The sequence below is a fragment of the Danio rerio genome, chromosome 15 (assembly GCF_052040795.2).
Source record: "Danio rerio strain M-AB ecotype USA chromosome 15, GRCz13ab, whole genome shotgun sequence".
NCBI classification, from domain to species: Eukaryota; Metazoa; Chordata; class Actinopteri; order Cypriniformes; family Danionidae; genus Danio; species Danio rerio.
In genome coordinates, this window is record NC_141035.1 from 2,739,140 (window position 1) to 2,762,488 (window position 23,349).

Consider the following 23,349-nt stretch of genomic DNA (forward strand, 5'->3'; position numbering starts at 1 on the left):
CTTGGCGCTTGGGCGCCTCTCGGGAGCGCGCGGCGTTCGTGCCCGCGCCGTTCTCGCGCGAAAAGCCGCCGGATTGGAAAAAAAAAAAGCAAAAGCCCTCGTCTTCAATTTCGACCGCGTTTTCGGCTCCCGCCGTGTTCTCGCCCTTATTTTTCGGATTCGTTTTTCGTCTAACCTGATTTCAGGAACCTGCTGTTCCCCGGACTCGATCCCGGTCGTCGTCCACCGCGGCCGGCTCCGGCTCCTCCTCCGGGGCCTCCGCTCCGCCGACGCAACGCTGTGAGCTAAGCGGACAAACTGATTGCTTCGGGAAAGGCCTCCACTCGGAGGCGAGCCGTCGGCCGTCGAGCGCGAAGAGGAGGGGCGGAGCGGCGCCACACCGCCCCACAGCGTTCGCTCGAAAAAAACCAAACGCGGCCTTTACATACCTCCGGCCACGTAAACCGCGGTCTCCAGAAACGTCCGCGGGGCTACGTTTCCAGAATGAGCTTGGGTTGGAAAACCACGTTTTCGGATTTCACCACATTCTCACCCTGTCATGAACTCACATTTTGTCTTACCTGATTTCTGGAACAGCTCTTTCCCGGACTCGAACGCGGTCGTCTAAGTGGACAAACTGGTTGCAGCGGAAAAGCCCTCCACACAGAGGTAAGCGGTCACCCGGTAAGCGCGAAAAGGAACCGCGTCATACCGCCCGAAAAATTAAATGCAGCCAAGCGTACCTCCTGGGACGCATTTCGCGGTCTCCAGAAACGTCCACTGGACTACGTTTTCAGAATGAGCCTGGGTTGCAATCTGGGCCTGCACTCACACCAAAAAAGCAGTCCATACGGAGGTAAGCAGTCAGCAGTATCGCCCTCTAGTGTTGGTTTTACACATAAAAAGCAGCCATTTGTACCTGCAAGCACATATTTTTTGTTCTCAAAAATGTACACCAGAGCACATTTTCTCACTTGTCTTAACTATTTACCCTGAAGAGATGTACTGAAATGGCCTTAAACTCTAGGTCTTCATGTTCAGAGAGATTTACACACAGCAGAGCTCTTACTCACAGATGACCGACTCTCCCCAATGAAAATGAATGTGTTTCTTGCTCTTTTCATCCAGTGAATTACTTTTTACAAGACAACGTAGTTTGAACGAGCAGCAAACCTCATTTCTTATCGTGTTGTCTTCAGGAGAAATCCTTAGTTCATGAAGTTACTCAGAGGGGAAATGGCAAGTGGTTTGTTGACCTGCTAGTGAGGAAAGTCTGTGCATTATGGGTGTTTTCCTCGGCTGTTGTGAATCATTCCAGAGCCGTGCGCTGGCCCTGCAAACACACACACTGGACAGCAGTTTGAGAACAGACGAAGGCTGTGTGAGGAAATGACTAACCGTCTTAAATTAGAGCAGTACTTTCACGTCTGGGTCCACTTAACTACTCCACTCGCTAACATTTTCTGCCCTTGACTCAGCATGTGTGCCTATGTGTATAACATTGGTACTATGTGTGTTTTGGGTGGGTGTGGTTTTGCCAAGTAGGATGCTATCCTGGGTTATTACACGGCTGTGTGGAATACTTGATTCTGATTGGTCAGTCGTGACATTTTAAGGTATGTTATTATCTGATAACAACCGCTGAATAACACAGGCTAATTCGGGAACTGAGAATCATGCAACCCAGGCTCATTCTGAAAACGTTGTCCCGTGGACATTTCTGGGGACCCCGAAATATGTCCCGGGAGGGGTAATTGTACAGTTTTTGTTTTTGCAAATCCACGAAAGGCTGCTGTGTGCGCTTTTTCGCATCTCAAATTTTTCCTGGCAGTGCCGTTCGCGCCCGCACTGTTCTCGCGTAAACCAAGCAGAGGGGTCGCTGTCGACCGACAGTCTGTCTGACTAACTGAATGGCCGACTGGGCGACCGGCCAATCAGCTGACCCACCCTCCTCCTTCCCTTAACCCAACCAATTTTATCAATTGACCCGCCCACCCACTTACTTCCCTAAACCCAATCGATGGTATACAAAAGCGGTCCAGAAAAAGAAAAGCGCTTGTCTGATTTTTACCACGTTTTCAGATTTCACCACATTCTCAGCCTGTTATTCGCTTGTTCGTTTTATTTTTTGGATTCTGTTGTTGTCTCACCTGATTTCTGGAACCAATCTTTCTCAGACTCGAACCCGGTCATCGTTGTGGTCAGCTCCTCTCTGCGTCTCAAGTTCGCCGACGCACACAACGAGCTAACTGGACACACTGGTTGCGGAGGGAATGCCCTTCACACGGAGGTAAGTGGTCAGCTAGTAAGTGCGAAAAGGAATGGCGTCATACCACTCGTATCGTTCGCTTAAAAAAATGAAATGCAGCCATACGTACCTCCGGCTGCACAATTTGCGGTCTCCAGAAATGTCATCGGGACCACGTTTTCAGAACGTTGGGTTGGAATCATCAGTGAATACATTTAAACCCATATGCTTACATCCACATTCATATGCATCTGCTTGACTGTCATGGCACAGTTTTTGACTGTTTGGTGCCATCTTGTGACTAATAATGCTTTGTTCCTGTCAGCTTTGTACTAAATTATAAATTCATTCATTGGGCTTAGTCCGTTTATTAATTCCAGGGTTGCCACAGTGGAATGAACCGCCAACTTATGCAGCACATTTTTACGCAGCGGATGCCCTTCCAGCTGCAACCCATCTCTGGCAAACATCCATACACACTGATTCACACTCACACACTAGGGACAATTTAGCCTACCCAATTCACCTGTATCGCATGTCTTTGGGCTGTAGGGGGAAACCGGAGCATCCGGAGTAAACCCACGCGAATGCAGGGAGAACATGCAAACTCCACACTGAAACACTAACTGGCCCAGCCGAGGCTCGAACCAGCGACCTTCTTGCTGTAAGGCGATCGTGCTAAAGAGTTTTTTTTAAATGTGTGTGTGTGTGTGTGTGTGTTGGGGGGGGGGTCTTATTTATATATTACATTCAAAAGCATCCCTCAGTCTGATTCACACCTTTGATGTGAACATGTGGTTTCCTCCTCCTAAAGGATCAAAGACAGATCACTTTGAACTGTGTTAACACACACACACACACACATACACCGTGATCTAGTGAGCAAGTGTGTGGTCTTGTTTTTCTTTCCTTCCTTTTATTCGCTGCTTTCTCTGTTCATTTTCCTTGTTCTTCCCCTATCTTCTCCTGTCATAGTGAGTTATGCAGAGGTGACAAAGGGTTAGGGAGCATCTTCAAAGTGGCCTTTTGATTTTACAAGAGAAAAAGACAGGCACATACACAGATAAGGGTGATTAAAAAGACATGCTTTGCACTGTTGAATAAGTGTGTGATGGTTATCTTCCAGGTGTGAGGGAGGGAGATCCCCCTTTTAAAGGTGCTGTATGGACATTTTGACTCTTTTTAATGCATGAAAATACCCTAATATGTTTGCCGATATTTAAGAAACATGCGAAGTGAACATTCTGAAAAACAATGCTAAAGTCAGTTGTTGTGCATGCGGGAATATCTGTCTTTGTTTTGGTCTCTATAACCAGCCCACTGCCTGTTTGCACAATTATATTTCAGCACCCCGGGTTGCCTTGATGGTGTCACAGCCTGTGCAGATCACTGGTAAACACACAGTAAGAAACTACACATCCACCAATATATGGACTACTAGACCCAGTCATGCACTGCACACACACACCGGTTCCTAATCCTGGCTGATTGATAACTCACACAGCTGAAGCTGCTCAAAGACTGATTACGGCTCACTAATGTCACAGTCACACTAGAGCAGGGGTGGCCAACCGTGTTCCTGGACAGCCACCTTCCAATCAATCAATCAAGCAGATTTCAGTTGCTACTTATAACAAACACACCTGAACCAATTAATTATGACCTGAACACCACGTGATAATTACAGGCAGGTGTGTTTGATGTGGGTTGCAACTGAAATCTGCAGAAAGGTGGCTCTCTAGGAACAGGGTTGGCCACCCCTGACTAGAGTTTGTGCATGAGAAATTCTGTCGGACGGCGTTGCGAAAAGGGGCGGGATTAAACAAGATAATTAAACATTTAAAAACATTTTAAATTTCTGTCCAGAGAGGCCATATTTTGATCCTCGATTGGTCTCATGTAGTGTGATTTCACAGGTCAGAGTTCACCAAGGTTGAACTTTGCAATGCAGCGAACTGCTAAACTTGTCGTACGCACTTGCGTTTCCGGTCTGACGCAGTAATATGCATATGAATGGCAGTTTAAAAAGTGCATTGACCGCAGCTATACACACAGACTTTGCTGAGTCTTGTTATACTGTAAGTTAACATTACGATGCGTGTTCCTTGCCTTGTCTTGCTGTGTTTGTGACCCTCGCCTTGTTTGTTTGTTTATGTTGCCTGCTGCCTGTCTGTACTGACCATCTCCCTGTTTATCGACCACGACTCTGGATTGCCTGTGTAAATCTGTTTGCTTCTGTGTTGACTATTGCTTGCCTGACCAATCTCTGTTAATTAAACCTGCGTTTGGATCTGCCCTCTGTTGCCAGCGTATATACAGTTTAAGTTAATCTATGTGTGTTGTGACCCAGCATTTGTTTACAGTGCAAGAAGTTATAGACATTTTATGGTTTTGCCTTAGATAAAGTGTTGACTAGTATGCAGTGTTGTTTGGTTGATTGATTTATTAGTTGATTGATTGGTTGACTGGTTGATTAATTCATTGGTTGATTAATTGATTAATCAAGTGATTGGTTGGTTGATTGATTGGTTGTTTGATTAATTGACTGGTTGTTCTGTTGATTGATTGACTAAATTGCTGTTTAGGGTTAGGGTTGTTTGGTTGGTGGAGTGACTGAATGACTGACTGGTTGTTTTTGTTGATTGATTGATTGACTGGTTGGCTGATTGATTTATTTGTTGATTAATTGATTGACTGGTTGTTTTGCTGATTGATTGACTAAATAAATAGTCGGTTGATTAATTGGTTGATTAATAGACTGGTTGTTTGGTTAGTGGACTGACTGACTGGTTGATTGACTAACTGGTTGTTTGGTTGACTAGTTGGTTGGTCGGTTGATTGATTGATTTATTAGTTGATTATTTGATTGACTGGCTGATTAATTGACTGGTTGATTAATTAACTCACTAAATGACTGGTTGGTTGGTTGATTGATTGTTTGAATAATTGACTATTTGTTTGGTTGGATGACTGACTGACTGGTTTGATTGATTGATTGATTGATTGATTGATTGATTGATTTATTGATTGATTGATTGATTGATTGATTGATTGATTGCTTGATTGATTGATTGACTGACTGGTTTGGTTAATGGATTGAATGGTTGATTGATTCATTATGTGATTAATTGATTAACTGGTTTGATTGATAGACTGGCTGACTGACTTGTTGGTTGATTGGTTGTTTGGTTGATTGACTGACTGGTTGATTGGTTGATTGATTGGTTTATTGGTTGATTAATTGATTGACTGGTTATTTAAACGATTTATTGACTTAATTGCTGTTTAGGGTTAGGGTTGTTGGGTTGGTGGTTTGACTGACTGACTGGTGGTTTGGTTGATTGATTGATAAATTAATTGACTGATTGATTTATTTGTTGATTAATTGATTGACTGGTTGTTTCTTTGATTGATTGACAAAACGAATAGTCGGTTGATTGATTTTTTGATTAATAGACTGGTTGTTTGGTTGGTGGACTGACTGGTTGGTTGATTGATTTATTAGTTAATTATTTGATTGACTGGTTGTTTGATTGACTGACTGGTTTAATTGATTGACTGGTTGTTTCTTTAATTCCAAAATGAATAGTCGGTTGATTGATTGTTTGATTAATAGACTGGTTGTTTGGTTGGTGGACTGACTGCCTGGTTGTTTGGTTGACTGACTGTTTGGTTGATTGATTTATTAGTTGATTAATTGATTGACTGGTTGTTTGCTTGACTGGTTGATTAATTAACTGACTAAATGACTGGTTGGTTGATTATTTGTTTGATTAATTGGCTAGTTGTTTGGTTGGTTTATTGACTGACTGACTGACTAACTGACTGACTGATTGATTGATTGACTGGTTTGGTTAATGGATTGATTGGTTTTCTTAATGGATTGATTGGTTGATTGATTTATTGTGTGATTAATTGATTAACTGGTTTGATTGATAGACTGGCTGACTGACTGACTGGTTAATTGATTTATTCGTTAATTGATTGCCTGACTGGTTGGTTGATTGATTTACTGGTTAATTGACTGGTTGACTGGTCAGTTGTTTGATTGGCTGACTGACTGGCTGATTGATTGGTTGATGGATTGATTGTGACTTTTCAGCAGTGCAGGATGAAGCTCAATTCTAGAATGCTCCCAGTATGTTGCAGTAGGCTTGGTTTTAATGTTGACTTTAAGTCTGTGTAAGGCTCTGGCAGTATCTGCTATGACAATGACCAGGGCAAAGGCCATCTGGTGGTTTGGCTAATGTGTACTTGTTTAGAAACTCCACAAAACAATACTGATAGTCTTAGTTAGCTTGCTGGCTCTTTTGAAGGCATCTCACACGAGGACTTATCTTTTAGCTTTAATTTTCAGTTGTTTTTTTTTTAGAGTTATTCTTTATGGACAAAAGAGCTCAGTAGATGATTGAGGTTTTGCCCATCTGCGCCTGTTTACTTACATAAGCTCGCATGATGTTATTTTTTGCGCTGCCCTCCAGTGCATTTGTGAACTTTTCCATGGTGTCATCAGAACAATTTTAAGAGCAGGTCTGGACACGCATCAGTCATTTTCGATGCCTGAGCAACCACATGTCTGTAACTCCCAGAGGGAAGTGGGGAAAGGAGAACGCAGGAAATTGGAAAAATGAAACAACAAACACAAAAGAAAACAGAGGCACTCACTCACTTTCCTTCGGCTTAGTCCCTGAACTGTAATAATAAAGTTTGTCCTACTCAGTTGTGTGCATAAATTTTGATGAGCATTTTCAAAATGAATGCACATCTTGGCATTTCCATTATTTCCTTGGTGATATTCCAAAATGGGCATAAAAAGATGGATGAAACAGCTATTTTATGTAAATCTGTTTCTCCTAACGTACGCTAATGAACATTTGCAGTATGCCAGGTAATTTCCCCTTCCAAATCCTCATAACAGATAAAAAAGGTGCATATAAAATAACATGTTATGATTAATTACTCATTTTTCAGCTAATTTAAAATGCTCCGTTATGTTTACATTTAGTCATTTAGCAGACGCTTACAATTGAGGAGGCATTCAGCAATTCAAGAAGAGGCAATCAGTCAACACGTGCTGATTATACAAAGCAACTGAATTAAGTGCTAGACTAAGGAGGGGGGGGGGGTTATTTTTAGAAAGAAGAGTGTTTCAGGTGGTTTGTCAAGCCCACTCACCTGTGTGAGGCACACTTCATAAATGCACTTTTTTTGTATGGAGTAATTGTAAGAAATTGTCTGGTGCAAAACTGGTGCAAATGTCAGTTAAACAGCCCTATAAAACACTCGGCGCAATAAGGTGCAAGGCGTGTTTGGCTCAATTTGTTGCTATTTTCAGACCAGGGCAACCCTAATTTTCATGTTCGGTGCCATGTTATTTAAATAACAGATCTATTTGCACCACTTTGCAGACTCATGGGTGTGCTGGTCTGTAAAAGAGGTGTGTTAAGGAGCTTTGTTGATGCGTTGCTATTTTGAGGAACTGAAATAGATTGTTCCATTGACCACCTAAAAGCTAATCTAATCAGCGAAGAGCGCGTTAGTTGGGTCCAAAGGGCTATTTTCAGTTTATTCATGACAATCTGCATCTGTATAATGTTATTATTATTAGCAGTATTGTTTATTATATGCATATTTATATTTGTCTTAATAAAAACTAGTTTAGATTTGTCCACCTGTGGGGTTTTGGAGACGTCCGCATCACCGTATGGGGCATAAGAACAGGACATGTGTTTGGACATAACTCAGTTTTTTGACCACACATTATTATTGTACATTTATTTCTTTGCTGGAGATTAGAACTGAATTTAGAAATTGTTTCGAAACAAATTAACAAACTAAATAAAATATGTCTGCTTCAGTGGAGAGTTTTCACCGTTTCCATACACCACCAAAGTAAAGGAGTAAAGAGTAAAAGTAAAGAAGCTGAATGGAGGAGGCTCGTTCTTTATAATCGCGCTGCAGATGCTCTGTTTAACTGTTTTCTTGCTAGTAAAGTGTTCAGTTTTTCCACTTACAAAGTCACCATGTAAATAGCAAACGCACCATGGTGCGACACAACTGACTATTAAAGGGAATAGGAGACTCTGATTGGTTTAATGCACGTTATGCTCAAAACACACCCATAACTTATTAACAGACTAAGCACAACCCTGTTAGACCATTCGCTGTGGCGCAGAACGTAAAATAAAATAGCAAAAGTGGATTCGGACATGCCCTTAATGCTTTTGTGCCATGAGCTTTAGACTTTGCGCCTAGATAAAAATAGTTCAAATAGAGCCCAAAGTCTCAGAGAGAGAGTTATACAGGTGGTTTGTCAAGCCCACTGTGTGAGGCACACTCAGAATTCATCATGTACTCTGTTACCCTTTAATGGTGTCGGACATGAAAAATGTACCAAAATTAACAAGTGTCGCCAAAAAATGTTTTATAAAAAGGCCATAAAAGTGGGCCATGTGCTGTTTGGAACACACACACACACACACAGATCAATACAGAAACAATAATGTCTTTACTAAAACTTTCTCACCAACACAATTACAGCAATATACATACTTACATACACATAAGTGACTTAAAAAATACAAGCATCAGTCAAATTTCACCTTAAAACTGAAAGAAAAACATACATTTTGCAAGAAACATTTCTTTACTAACTCAAACTTTCTCACTAGCACAAACACAGCAATAAACACACTTACACATACACGACTGACGTAAAAAAAAAAAAAAAAGTCAAATTTCACCTCAAAACTCAAAGAAAAAATGTACATTTAAATAAAGATTAAAACCCTACATTTTTAGGACCATGTTTTTGTGTGTGTGTTGTCTATTCATATCGCCATAATGATTTCTTTTGATCACAAACTGTATGAAATATTTTTCTGCAAGTATCAAAAACTGTAATAATTGATTAGGTGCATTACAGTGAACAAAATGCAGTCAATTGAACTTTTGAACAATTGAACAACAATATTAAAAAGCACCTATTATGCAAAAATCACTTTTACGAAGGGTTGTGTCAGCAGTGTGTGAATATAACCAGCCTCCAATGGTAAAAATGTTTAATTGTATTGTTTATGATCAGACTTGATAAGAACAGTCTGCAGAAACACTTTGATTGACATTCTCACTTATTACGTCATCAGAGGGGGAAAGCTCCGCCCACTAGTGACCATCTCCTCCTCATTAGCATAGGACATTAGTGTTGTTTTTGAATCTGCTGACACATAGACATCTGTAGCTCCGCCCTCTTTAAAAAAAAAAACACCACAATCTCATTTGAATTTAAAGCGACAGTCACCAAAACGATTAGAATCAAACCCTAAAAGAGTCAGTTTAAGAGAGTTAAAACATTATCTGTGTGGTATTTTGTGCTGAAACTTCACACACACACACTCCAGGGACATGGGACTTATTTTACATCTTGTAAAAAGAAGCATAATAGAACCCCATTAACTGTCCTAAAATGGAATTCAGTTCAATTATTAGTTTTTTTTTTTATAAAATATGACCTGAACACATTTTTTTTACTTTTTTAAAACACAGTTTTATCAAATCAGTCAGTTTTTAAAAAAACATTTTTCAAATGAACAGACCCTAAATAGGCAGCTTTGAAATGCATCTTCTTGTAACACTTGAATAGTGTGCAACATTTAGTTTGAGAGCACATCACTTGTTTTCTTAGGTGTCGTTTACACTAGTGCGTTTCAGTTTTAAAACGGCGTTTTAGATCAAAAACGTTCCACGCCCACCCTAGCGTTTCACCTAGCGTCTCTGAACATATCTCCGTCCACACTATGCCACCAAAAACTTATATCACATGACTATTCGTGCACTCTGGGCATGCGCGTTCTAGTATAAACAGGAAGCATGCGTCTCGCTCGACATTTGGTTATTGTTAGTCAACAAACGCCGGATGAACAATGAATGCGATGGCAAAGAAAGCAAGAGAGGTATTTTTGTGGACAGGCGACGAGGTCGAGTTGTTACTAAATGTAACAAATGAACAACTGCACAATGCCGCCTAAAACATACAATAGTGCAAACAACGCTCCCATTTCTGTGTCTATGTTTATTTTTTATTATTATTATTTTTTTTTCTATGTGTCCATTTATTTTTTACAGTGAAGGCTGGTCTGCTGTCTTCCGGTAGCGTTAAAGCCATGTGTTATAGTCATGTGATAGGGGCTTGACGAATAGGGGAAGGATATGCAATGACACAAAAGCCCCAATCAGCTAGGCGAAGCCCCGCCTCCATTTTCAGATGTCTCCGTTTTCCCTCATCCACACTGAGACGGAGCAGCAGCGTTTCAGAATGAGAACAGCCTCTCCAGCGTTTCCAAAATGCTCCGTTTTCGGCGCTCGAAAACTCTGGCGTAGTGTGGACGGATGGCGTAACCTTAGCAAAACTTTTACGTTTTAAAACTAAAACGCATTAGTGTAAACGGGGCCTTAGACTCTACAAAAACCATCGGGTTTTAGAACACAGCGGTGTACATCGATAAAATCAGTCCTGCACTTAAAAACAAAGAATTTCATGAATACATATTCTAGTGCCCTTGCCTTTGTAGACATAAGTCTCATACTGTTTGCCATGAGCCTTCATCTCCATTGTTTAGTGCATACGATTCTTTTTAATCCATGTTTACAATCAATTGACACATGGTGTTAGTTTCTTTGCCATGCCTTCCTTTATCAGTACAGCACCATTAGAAGTCTTCATTTTACAATTGGCATGCGATGCTACATGGCAGCTTTCGTGGTGCAATCAACTTGAAGAGCGTAATAAATTAACGGAATTAATAATGTAAATATACACATTTATAAAGATATCAGAAGCATATATTTGGTTTAATATCGAGCTTGTTTGGTGAAATGCTGTAACAGAATGTCTGTGCGTTATTGTGCAAAGCATTTTCAAAGATATTTGTATCCTTTTCTACGTCCTATTGCCTCTGCTTCAGTCCATCTCTCATCATTTCTTCCTTTTTTTGTCCATGTGTCCTCCCATTGAGATGTTATGTATGTCCATTTTCTTGTGTGTTGGCTTACTTATCAATCCCGACTGAGAAATCGAGCCATGAACCACTTTCTGAAGGTGATGTATTGTAGTCAGATGAACTCTTAACTGCACTTGCAGTTCCTCACCACCATGTTGGACAATTGCTCCACCTAGAAACAGAGCAAAGACAACACAACTCATTCATGTTAGTTCATTTCTAGAACATCTTATTATGTTTTCCTTAGATACAAGGCCCTGGTATACTATAAACAAGAAACATACAAAAAAAAAAAACAACTAAAAACTGAAAAGTGGTTGGCGCAATACAAAATATATTGTAACAAGAACACATAGTTTGCACCAGGTAGCCCAGGTACACATAGTCTTAAGCCATGAGTGTTACTCCATTCAGCAGGGTAGCCCAGGCACACATAATTACTGTTTGGCAAAATCAAGAGTTATACCATTCAGCAGGGTAGCCCAGGCACACATAACTCCTGATCTGCAAAAACAAGTGTTAAACTATTTGGCGGGGTAGCCCAGGTACACATTATTACTGGTTGGCAAAGACTAATGTTATTCCATTCAGCAGGGTAGCCCAGGTACACATTATTACTGGTTGGCAAAGACTAATGTTATTCCATTCAGCAGGGTAGCACAGGCACACATAACTCCTGATCGGCAAAAACAAGTGTTATTCCATTCGGCAGGGTAGCCCAGGTACACATAATTACTGGTCGCCAAAAACGAATATCGTTCCAGTCAGCAGAGTAGTCCAGGCACACAATCACTGGTCAGCAAAAACGAGTGTCATTCCATTCGGCAAGGTGGCCCGGGCACACATAATCACTGGCCGGAAATACTAATGTTACTCCATTCTGCAAGGTAGCCCAGGCACACATAATCTCTGGTTGGCAAAAACAGAATCTGACCAAAACGAAGCTCGTTTTGAGTTTGTTTTGACAGTTTGAAACAGCTCACCAAAGCAACCCAGGTTCATTCTGAAAACGTAGTCCTGTGGACGTTTCTGGAGACCGCGAATTATGCAGCCGGAGATACGCATGGCTGCATTTCATTTTTTAAGCGAACGCTAAGGGGTGGTATGACACCGTTGCTTTTCGCGCTTATCGGCTGACCGCTTAACTCTGTGTGAAGGGCTTTCCTACCGCAACCAGTTTGTCCAGTTAGCTCGTCCTGTACGTCGGCAGACTTGAGACGCAGAGAGGAGCTGACGACGATGACCGGGTTAGAGTCCGGGGAAGAGCGGTTCCAGAAATCAGGTAAGACAAAAACAGAATTTAAAAAATAAAGTCAACAAGTTCATCACAGGGTGAGAATGATCCGATAAGGTGGTAAAAATCAGTTGAGGGCTTTTCTTTTTCTGTATGGCTTTTGTAAATCATGTGGGTTCAGGGAAGGAGGAGGGTGGGTCAGCCAATTGGCCGGTTGCCCAGTCAATCATTCAGCCAGTCTTACAGACAGTTGTTCGACAGCGACCTCTGGTGGGTTTATGCGCGAACAGCACTCGCGAGAGACATTTGAGATGCGAAAAAGCGCACACAGCAGCTTCACTTGGATTTGCGAAAACAAAAACTGCAAAAATATGTACCTCCCGGGACGCATTTTACAATCTCCTGAAACGTCCTCGGGACTACGTTTTCAGAATGAGCCTGGGTTGGGCAAAACCAAAACTGCATTATCGACAAAATCAACTGACCTCAGCAAGTCTTTTTAACAAAGCAGCAGTGCTGTTGTGGGTAGTAAAACCTGACTGAAAAGGTTCAAGTATATTAAAGTTCAAGAGTGTTATTCCATTCGACAGGGTAGCCCAGGCACACAATCACTGGTCAGCAAAAACTAATGTTACTTCATTCAGCAAGGTAGCCCAGGCACACATAACTACTGTTTGCCAAAAATGAGTGTTATTCCATTCTGCAACGTGGCCCAGGCACACATAATCACTGGCCGGAAAAAAAAACTAATGTTATTCCATACGGCAGGGTAGCCCAGGCACACATAATCTCTGGTTGGCAAAAACAGAATCTGACCAAAACGAAGCTCGTTTTAAGTTTGTTTGGGCAGTTTGAAACAGCTCACCAAAGCAACCTTTTGGGGTAGTTTGTTTTGGTCCTAAAAAAACACATTTACAACCCTGCCCACTACAAAGTAGGTGTGTCGGAAAGTTAGTATACTCACATTTTTTGGATTCAAACGAAGTACAAAAAGCACTCTGTTTGAAGCATGCCGCTGCCTTTATACCAAGTTCTCACTAATTGCACTCATGAAGGCACATACTGCTTTAAAAGCTCCCATATTAATCAGTTCGGAAGTAATAATATAGACATTTACCTTGTGTTGCCTTCCCACGTAATAAAGAATTGGCAGAGGGTCAAGGATTGCGGGTACACAGCATGGCTGAGCCGAGGCACCAGGGTTGTGGTGTTTGTACAAGGCTAATATCTGTAAGAAACAAGTAAACATATCGATATTGTCAACAAAAAAACATAGTGACAATTAATTTTTAAAATGCATATATTCTAGCTTCTTCGGGTTAGTAGAACATTGAATGGATTTTACACCATACACACTCCACTCACACTTTTTTAGAGGTATATTCAACCATGAATGACCAACTCATTTTGGGTCTCAGGGAACTAGGAGGGTGGGTCAGCCGATTGGCCGGTCGCCAAGTCGATCATTCAGCCAGTCAGTCACACAGACGGTCGTTCGACAGCGGCCTCTGGTAGGTTTACGCAAGAACAGCGCGGGCGCAACGGCACTCGCGAGAGACATATGAGATGCGAAAAAGCGCACACAGCAGCCTCTCGCGGATTCACGAAAACTGCATAATGACGTACCTCCCGGGACGTATTTCGCGGTCTCCAGAAACGTCCACAGGACTACATTTTCAGAATGAGCCTGGGTTAAGCAAAACCAAAACTGCATTATCGACAGAATTAACTGACCTCAGCAAGTGTTTTTAACAAAGCAGCAGTGCTGTTGTCGGTCATAAAACCCGAGTGAAAAGGTTCAAGTATATTAAAGTTCAAGAGTTTAAAAAAGGATGTAATTGCGAAAGGGCAACTTTTGACCACTGAATCACCACAAAATGACCACTTTTGGAAAATGTAACAGGCAATATGTTTTAGGTTTTCTATCTAGGCGCTTTGATGTCTTTGGTCTGCCAGTACACTTAACTTTTACAACCTTCCCACTTGCTTTGCACTTGGTCCAGATTTTAGCCACCAATCAACAACATTTGCAACAATCCCTGATGATTTACCTTAAGATGTATGATAATTCTCACTTCAGTTTCAACTGATATCTCTCCCACGTTGAGTTTATCTTGGTTTAACAGAACTAAAGTGTTCAAGAGCTCTTTTTAAACTGCAGATTAATTAGCAGATGTAATCGGATGCAGGTGTTTGTCTTAGAACAGCCAAGTACATGGTGATCCCATAACAAGTTCTCAGAATTTAGTGATTCCATATGTTTTCCTCCTCTGTTTGCTCTATAAAGCAGTTGCAATTGACTACAATTTTCTTTCTTTTTAAAATGATTTTTAAGTGTTACTTAAAGCCAGATGACTGGAATGTTAAACGCAAAATGTTGTGAGGCTTTACACAATTTAACAACCAAACAAACATTTTTGGAGAGTGTTGGATTCGTTTGATTTTGTCTGGGGTTATAACAGAGTCTATGTGCTTGACCGGCTATAGAAAATGTACGGGCTATCATGAATAAGAAAACGAACCACTGACTGTCCATCTGCAGTTTCATATTATGCTAGAGTGGGAAAACCTTTCCCTTGTAAACCTTTAATAGTGAGTATCCTCAATTTCCAGAGGTTAAAACATTGTATTACAAAGTAGGCTTAATATACCATATTACTTACAAAGTAATATGGTATACCACGGATCTAAAAATAGCAACGGTATCAGTTTTAATACCTTCATAATAAACAATGACAAGTAGGAGACAAGTATTAAATATTATTTATTTAATGCCTAAAAATGCGTATGGTCACATACAAATTTTTATTGTCTTGTCTTTTATCCCTACTGAAAAAAGGGCTGGTTTTAGTTGGTCAACCAGGCTGGTTTTAGAGGGGTTTTGGCCACTTACAGGCTGGTTTCCAGCCATTTCCAGCCTGGTCTTAGCTAGTCAGGCTGGGAGATGACCAGCTAAAACCAGCTTGACCAGCTTAGCCAGGATGGGAGCCCAGCCAAAACCAGCTACTGTATGTCCAGCTTTGGTCAAGCTGGTTTTAGCTGGATTTAGCTGGTAATTTTCCAGCCAGACCAGCTAAAACCAGGCAGGGAATGCCCAAAACCCCTCTAAAACCAGCCTGGTCAACCAGCTTAAACCAGCTGGTTTAAGAATAAGCTGGATTTTTCAGCAGGGATGTTGTGCACCATCCCTAGAGGCAACAAAATCCCCCCCACCCCCCCCCAAAAAAAAAAAACATGGCAACAAAATCCAAAGTGCATGACTGTAATTTGTCACATTTTTATAACATTATATTTGTACAGCAACCTTGAGTTTAGGAACTAATAAAATAACTATTGAATAGATTTAATGACTAGTTTGTTTATATCTTTAATAATTTGTCACGTTAGTTAAATGGGACAGTAATAACAAAACAAAACAGGCTACCTGTGAGTATTTGTTCTCAGCATTCCAGATGTAGGTGCAGGACCCCATGCAGTAGTTGGCAAAGTACCCCTTGGGCTTGTGGATCCACTTCCAACCCAGATCTTTCCGAAAGTCAATGTAAAGCTTGCGCATACAGCAGGTCTCCGTTTTTCTGCCAGAGAATATTGGGAAGGAGAGATTTTGATTATCTGTATTCAGTGGTTCTTGCTTAAAGCTGCAGTATTCAACTTTTGTAACTATAGCAGTTAATGAATAAGGCTGCTTTCACACCTGTGAATCGATTCAGTTGTTCCGAAACAGAGATTACAATTGTTACATTGTTGCTCTTTGCTCTTGGAGCGGTTCGCTTTCACACTGCAAAGTTTCTAATCGGACCAAAAGAGCTAAAACAAGTCACGTGCGAGTAAACTCTCCTCACATTGGTCAGAGTGTCAGGGTTTATTGAGTCCCGCTCAGCTGTCAGGAGAGGTGGTGGTTTGGTGGAGGCGCGATGTGTCTGAAGAGTGAGGAGAGATGCGGTGGGGAGGGGTGAAAAGGGTGCGTGATGTAGCCTATTTGAGGACCGGGAGGGAGACACGAGATTACCGGGAGATCATCACTCGTTTGCGGGCATCCGGAGACTCGCGAAACTTCCCGCCATACTCATAATTCTCTCTTCATATAGCCGTAAGCCTATTACATATCCATAAAGCACTGGGATATAACCGCACTGAGGTCGTATCGCTTTCTCACTGCAATCGATCCGCTCCAGAGTTTGTTTCAATCAAGCTGAGACCACCTCATTCAAGCGATCTCGGAGCGATTGATTTGGCGCGGATCCGAGAGCGATTGGTGGTTTCACATATGCCAAACGAACCGCGCTAACTGGGCAAACGAGACAGGTTCCCAAACAAAAGTGTAGGTGAGAAAGCACCCTAAATCTACAGGCTTTATATTTAAAAACATTGTAACCACAGCTGATCGCTCTCTTTGTAGTCATTGCTGAACAGAACCCAGAAACCTTGTGTTGTCCAGAAAAACGATCTACATTTGAAATGCCAGTTAACCTAACTGATTATCATTACTTAATGCCTTTTTTGCCATACTGCAGGCGTGTCCAAACTACGGCCCGCGGGCCATCTGCGGCCCGCAATCAGTTTTGTGGTGGCCCGCGAGGCTTTTTATAAATAATAATTGAATCTGGCCCGCTATACAAAAATGAACGTAATTCAATAAATAACCACCGGGTGTCGCTATTACATGCATTCAATTAAGCAGTAGTTCTTGTTATGATCTATCCATCTATCTATCTATCTATCTATCTATCTATCAATCTATCTATCTATCTATCTATCTGTCTATCTGTCTATCTGTCTGTCTGTCTGTCTGTCTGTCTATCTGTCTGTCTGTCTGTCGGTCTGTCTGTCTGTGTGTGTGTCTGTCTATCTACACACAGTTGAAGTCTGAATTATTAGCCCCTCTTTGATTTATTTCTTCTTTTTAAATATTTCCCAAATGATGTTTAACAGGGCAAGAACATTTTTACAGTATGTCTGATAATATTATTTCTTTTGGAGAAAGACTTTTGTTTTATTTCGACTAGAATAATAAGCGGTTTAAATTTTTTTATGAACCATTTTAAGGTCAAAATTATTAGCCGCTTAATTCTTCAGAACAAACCATTGTTATAAAATAACTTGCCTAATTACCTTAACTTGACTAGTTAACTTGATTAACCTAGTTAAGCCTTTAAATGTCACTTTTAGCTGTATAAAAGTGTCTTAAAAAATATTTAGTCAAATATTATTTACTGTCATCATGGCAAAGATAAAATAAATCAGTTATTAGAAATGAGTTACTAAAACTAATATGTTTAGAAATGTGTGGAAAAAAATCTCTCCGTTAAACAGAAATTGGAAATCCGTTAAAAATAAATGGGGGCTAATAATTTAGGGGAGCTAACAATTCTGACTTCAACTGTATATATATATATATATATATATATATATATATATATATGCGTGTCTGTGTGATGTATGTAAAATTTGGCCCGCGACAACGTTTGTTTTTTGCATCTGGCCCTCGGCCCAAAAAGTTTGGACACCCCTGCCATACTGTAACAAGGAAACATAGAAAAACAATCCTATTAGCTCATTTCTATTTGAAATGCCAGTCAATCAAACAAGGACACATAGTGTGCAGTATCAGTGTACTAATAATTCCAGGTCTCAGGTAGCCCAGGTACACAGTCATAAGCCACCAGTGTTAAGCCATTCAGCAAGGTAGCCCAGGCACACATAATCTAGCTGAACTGGTCGGCAAAGTAGCCAAGGCACACATAGTCTAGTGCACTAGTGTTAAGCCATTCTGAAAGGTAGTGTTACGATTGACCGGGCGGATGGAGGCAAAAAGTGTCACAGAAGCCGCTGTTGAAGGTGAAGCGTGATTTATTTTACACAAAGTGAAGACAAAAATCCAGCAAAAAGGTGAACATGACAAAACAACATTCATTCATTCATTCATTGATTTTCTTGTCAGCTTAGTCTCTTTATTAATCCGGGGTCACCACAGCGCAATGAACCGACAACTTTTCCAGCAAGTTTTTTACGCAGAGGATGCCCTTCCAGCCACAAGAACATGCAAACTCCACATAGAAACTGACCCGGCCGGGGCTCAAACCAGCGACCTTCTTGCTGTACGGTGATTGTGCTACCCACTGTGCCACATTTGTGACTTCAGCTGTATATAAAGCATAGGACAGCAAAAAGACTTACTCATCACATGTTTCATCGGTGCCAACAGCTCGTTTCTTGCGAACGGATGCAAGAGAGTTGCCATTTGAAGGCAAAGATAAAGCCAAAATGTACGGCTTCACCATCATATCTGCCAGACCAGCGGTGTCACCTCTCTGCTTGTCTAGCCCTGAACACACACACACACACACACACACACAAAGAAAACAAACAAGATAAAAAAATAAGCATATCAGCTTATTTCATCATAAACATCCAGCACTGTTTCAGATTACTGAGATTATCATACCTGATATAGTGAAGAGGAACTTATCCGTGCTCTGCTGGTTTGCTTTACAGTCGCAGTATAACCTCAGCTCCAAGGTTTCTTCATCTTCTGTTAAACACAAACACAATATACATACAGCATTTAATAAACCTTGTTTTGCACTTTAAAATACTAGGTCCCACTTTATAATAAGGGTCCTTAACTAATATGTACTTGAAATTAACAATTCGTTACAATGTACTTATTGTGTAAATACATGTATTTACAGTGTACTTCATTAAATTGCTTGATTAAACACCTGCATGTAATTACATCTGTAATTAATTTCTTTATTTTTAAATACACTGTTGACCATCCCTTACACCTTAACCCACCCTTACCCATACCACCAAACCCAACCCGGGCTCATTGTGGAAACGTAGCCCCGCAGACGTTTCTGCGGACCGCGAGATACACCCCGGAAGGTACGTATTCCAGCGTTTTTTGTTTTCGCAGGAGCTTTCCGCGCTGTTCTTGCGCGAAAAGCTGCCGGATTGGCTGACCCGGCCGCCCCTCCTCTTCCTCCTCCTTCCCTAAACCCAAACGACGGTTTGCAAAAGCCGTCTAGAAAAAAAAAAAAAAAAAAGCAAAAGCCCTCGTCTTCGATTTCGACCGCGTTTTCGGATCCCGCCGCGTTCTCGCCCTTATTTTTCGGATTCTGTTTTTCATCTTACCTGATTTCTGGAACCGCTGTTCCCCGGACTCGATCCCGGTTGTCGTCCCCGCGGCCGGCTCCTCCTCCTCCTCCGGGGCCTCCGCTCCACCGACGCAACGCTGTGAGCTAAGCGGGCAAACTGGTTGCATCGGGAAAGCCCTCCACTCGGAGGCGAGCCGTCGGCCGGCGAGCGCGAAGAGGAGGAGCGGAGCAGTGCAACACCGCCTGCAGCGTTCGCTCGAAAAAAACTTGCTTGGGTTGACCAAACCTGTCCATAACCCTACCACTATCCCAACTCAAGAGCACCACAAGTGTACATTACGAACACAGTAAGTATGTGTTTTTTTGACGTACATAGTAGTCAAGGACAGAGTTTATAAAGTGGGACTAAATACTACATGGTGGGCCATTTATATGGATACACCTTAATAAAATGGGAATGGTTGGTGATTTTAACGTACTTTTTGTGGCACATTAGCATATGTAAGGGGGCAAACTTTTCAAGATGGGTGGTGACTATGGTGGCCATTTTAAAGTTGGCCATCTTAGTTCCAACTTTTGTTTTTTGTTTAGGAAGAGGGTCGTGTGACACGTCGAAGTTATTGGGAATTTTACAAGAAAAGCAACGGTGGGCTTGGTTTTAACATTACTTTATTCTTTCATGAGTTATTTACAAGTGTCTGACCACTTATAAATTGTGTTCAATGTGCTGCCTATTGTGTTATATTGTCAATGCAAGCCTCTTCTCCCACTCTTCACCCACTGATAGCAACACCGCAGGAGAAATGCCAGCAGGCTTCCAGTATCCGTAGTTTCTGGAGCTGCACATCTTGTATCTTCACACCATAGACAACTGCTTTCAGATACGTACTCCTCCTTTTTTTGGTGTTACCAGTTCGGTTCCCGAAACCAGCTAAAGCAATTAAATAAAGTTAATAAATAAATGGCAGGCTGAAAACATGGTGACATCATGTGGCCCTGACGGCTTTTGCTTTTTTTGCTTTTGAAAACACTATCGGTTGGGTTTAGGGAAGGGGGTGAGTGGCTCAATCGGTCAGTCAGCAAGCTGGCCTGGCCAGCTGAAGTGTATATTGGCCCTCTGGTGGATCTACGCGAGAAGAGGATGCACGAGAAGAATTTGTGATCATCAAAAAGATCGAAAACAAAAACTGCGAGCAGACGTACTACCGGTAACGTATTTTGCTGTCCCCAAAAATGTAGACATGTGTACGTATCTGCAATCAGCCTGGGTTGGATAAATTAACCAACCCAGGCTCATTCTGAAAACGTAGCCCCGCAAACATTTCTGGAGACCGCAATTTACGTAGGTACGTTTGGCTGCATTCCGTATTTTCAAGCGAATGCTCCTCTTCGCGCTTGCCGGCTGACGGCTCACCTTTGTGTAGAGGGCTTTCCCGCTGCAACCAGTTTGTCCGGTTAGCTCGTTGCGTTACGTTGGCGGAGCGGAGGCCCGGAGGAGGAGCCTGTCGCGGCGACGACCGGGTCCGAGTCAGGGGAAGAGCGGTTCCAGAAATCAAGTAAGACAAAAAACACAATCTAAAAAATAAAGCGAACAAGTTCATAACGGGGCGAGAATGCGGTGAAATCCGAAAACGTGGTCAAAATCAGACGAGGGCTTTTCTTTTTCTGGACGACTTTTGTGAATCGTCGCTTGGGTTTAGGGAAGGAGGAGGGGGGCTGGGTCGGCCGATTGGCCGGCTGCCCAGTCAATCGTTCAGTCAGTCAGTCGGACAGGCGGTTGCTCGGCTTTTTACGCTAGAACAGCGCGGGCGCAAACGGCACTTGCTCGCGAGAGGCATTCGAGATGCAAAAAAGAGCGCACAGCTCGAAAACAAAAACTGCACAAATACATACCTGCCAGGACGTATTTCGCGGTCTCCAGAAACGTCCGCGGGGCTACGTTTCCAGAATGAGCCTGGGTTGAAATTAGCATTGTAGATTGTTTTAACCAAACATAATTTGTGAACCATAATTTGCGACTACACTCCTGTGGGCGCATGAAGTATTAAGATCGGTTATTTTAAGTATAGTCATCAGTTGCATGTGGGAAACGGCTGTTAGAGTACACTGGTGCAACAATCACCTCACCTGAACCCTGCAGCCATTCTATCATTGTCTGTTTCACGTCAAATGAGAGCCAGCGGTTGGACAAGTCCTTGGAGACAAAGCGAGTTCCCAGATATCGAGCCTGATCCCCCACTCCGCGATACAGTTCCAGCCTCTGCTCCTGGTCCATGGTGGGATTCTTGATCCGAAGACGCAATTCTGCTTGAGACAGCAGCCGGTAGTCTGGAATACTGCGCTTCATCTCGGACACGTTGAAAAACATCTGATGCTTTGTGTTATTCTGAGCTGGAAAAGAAAACGAGAAACGGAAAAGTTTGAGTTCATTTTGGAAATGGAGGTTTGCCAGGTTGATGTCATCAAATCAGTCGTCATTATCAACGTTTATTGAACGGGCTGAAATTCTGGGTAACACTTTATAATAACTACACACTATAAATCATTTATTAAGCATTAGCAAATAGTGAATTTATTATTCGTTAAGCATTAACTCTACATTAATAAACGTTAGTAAGCAGTTTATAACTGCAGCTACAAATGCTCTATTCTTGACTTATAACCACATTTAAAATGTGCTTAATAACTGTATTTTATGACAAATAAAGGCTCAGAATCAAATGAACAATAATCTTTGCAATCTTTCTAAAAAGTAAAATTACTGTAAAGTTTAAACATTGCTGAATAACAGGAGTGTCAAAATACAACATAAAACTGGATAAAACAACAATATAATAATTTAGCAATAAGATGCAATGTTTAAACTCTACAGTGATTTTATTTTAGATAAGGTTGCAAAGATTTATTTTTCATTTGCAGTACAGTTTCATTTGTGTATCTTTAAATGAACAGGAATGAATAATGTCTTTTTTCCTGTTTAGAATTTAACTGAGCCTTTATTTGTCATTTATAAGGGATTTATGAAGCATGAATAGTCCTCACTTTAGATTATGTCACAAAACTAGGTGAAGTTGAGTTAATAAAGCATTTATTAACTTATATAGTAACCATTACTATATGCCTGAATAATAAGACATATAAATGTTGATTTCAATAGTTTATTAATCATCTACTAACTCATTCTGAATGATCCTAAAAACCCTCAACTACTCCTAAATAAAACTGGTTTGTAAATAATGCGATACTTAATTTAGTAATGAAAAATAAATCATTTACTAAGTATGAAAATACAATTATTAAGCACATTATAAATGTGGTTATAAGTCAAGAATAGAGCATTTGTAGCTGCAGTTATAAACTGCTTACTAACGTTTATTAATGTAGAGTTAAAGTTTAACGAATAATAAATTCACTATTTGCTAATGCTTAATAAATGATTTATAGTGTGTAGTCATTATAATATGTTACCAAATTCTGTTATTATTGTGGATGGTACCTACTTTAAATGTGGATAATAAATAAATATTAACCTGTGATTGGCTGGCTTTCATACCAGTTTCTCAGGGTTCCAACTTTAAGCCAAATATCAAATTCACTTAGACGTTCACTGACTACAAGGCTGAATTTCCATGACCTTTAATGAACAGAAAAACAGTTTTCGATATTTTGTGGGGGTTTTCCACGTGTATTTATGCATTTAAATTCCATTATGGGATCTTGATCTTTCCTCTAACAACTTTTGATGTTGAAAAGTTTGAAAAAGGGACTTTTATTGACATTTTTAATAGT

The 23,349-nt window shown here is 41.1% G+C and overlaps 2 protein-coding genes across 4 annotated transcripts in view; both read right to left on the minus strand.

Annotated features, from left to right (window-relative positions):
• The window catches only part of amotl1 (angiomotin like 1), a 314,310-nt gene that overhangs the window by 237,085 nt on the left and 53,876 nt on the right, over positions 1-23,349 (minus strand). The gene's annotated exons all lie outside the window — the stretch shown is intronic.
• Positions 8,717-23,349, minus strand: part of tgfb1a (transforming growth factor, beta 1a) — a 28,225-nt gene continuing 13,592 nt past the window's right edge. Inside the window, exons 3-8 of one of the 3 annotated variants that reach the window (XM_087282510.1) lie at positions 21,688-21,951; positions 18,906-18,992; positions 18,638-18,785; positions 15,885-16,035; positions 13,578-13,688; positions 8,717-11,398 (exon numbers count right to left, since the gene is read on the minus strand). In XM_087282510.1, the coding sequence (XP_087138636.1) occupies positions 11,351-11,398; positions 13,578-13,688; positions 15,885-16,035; positions 18,638-18,785; positions 18,906-18,992; positions 21,688-21,951 (809 nt within the window). In that variant the 3' untranslated portion in view covers positions 8,717-11,350. 3 annotated transcript variants of the gene reach the window in all.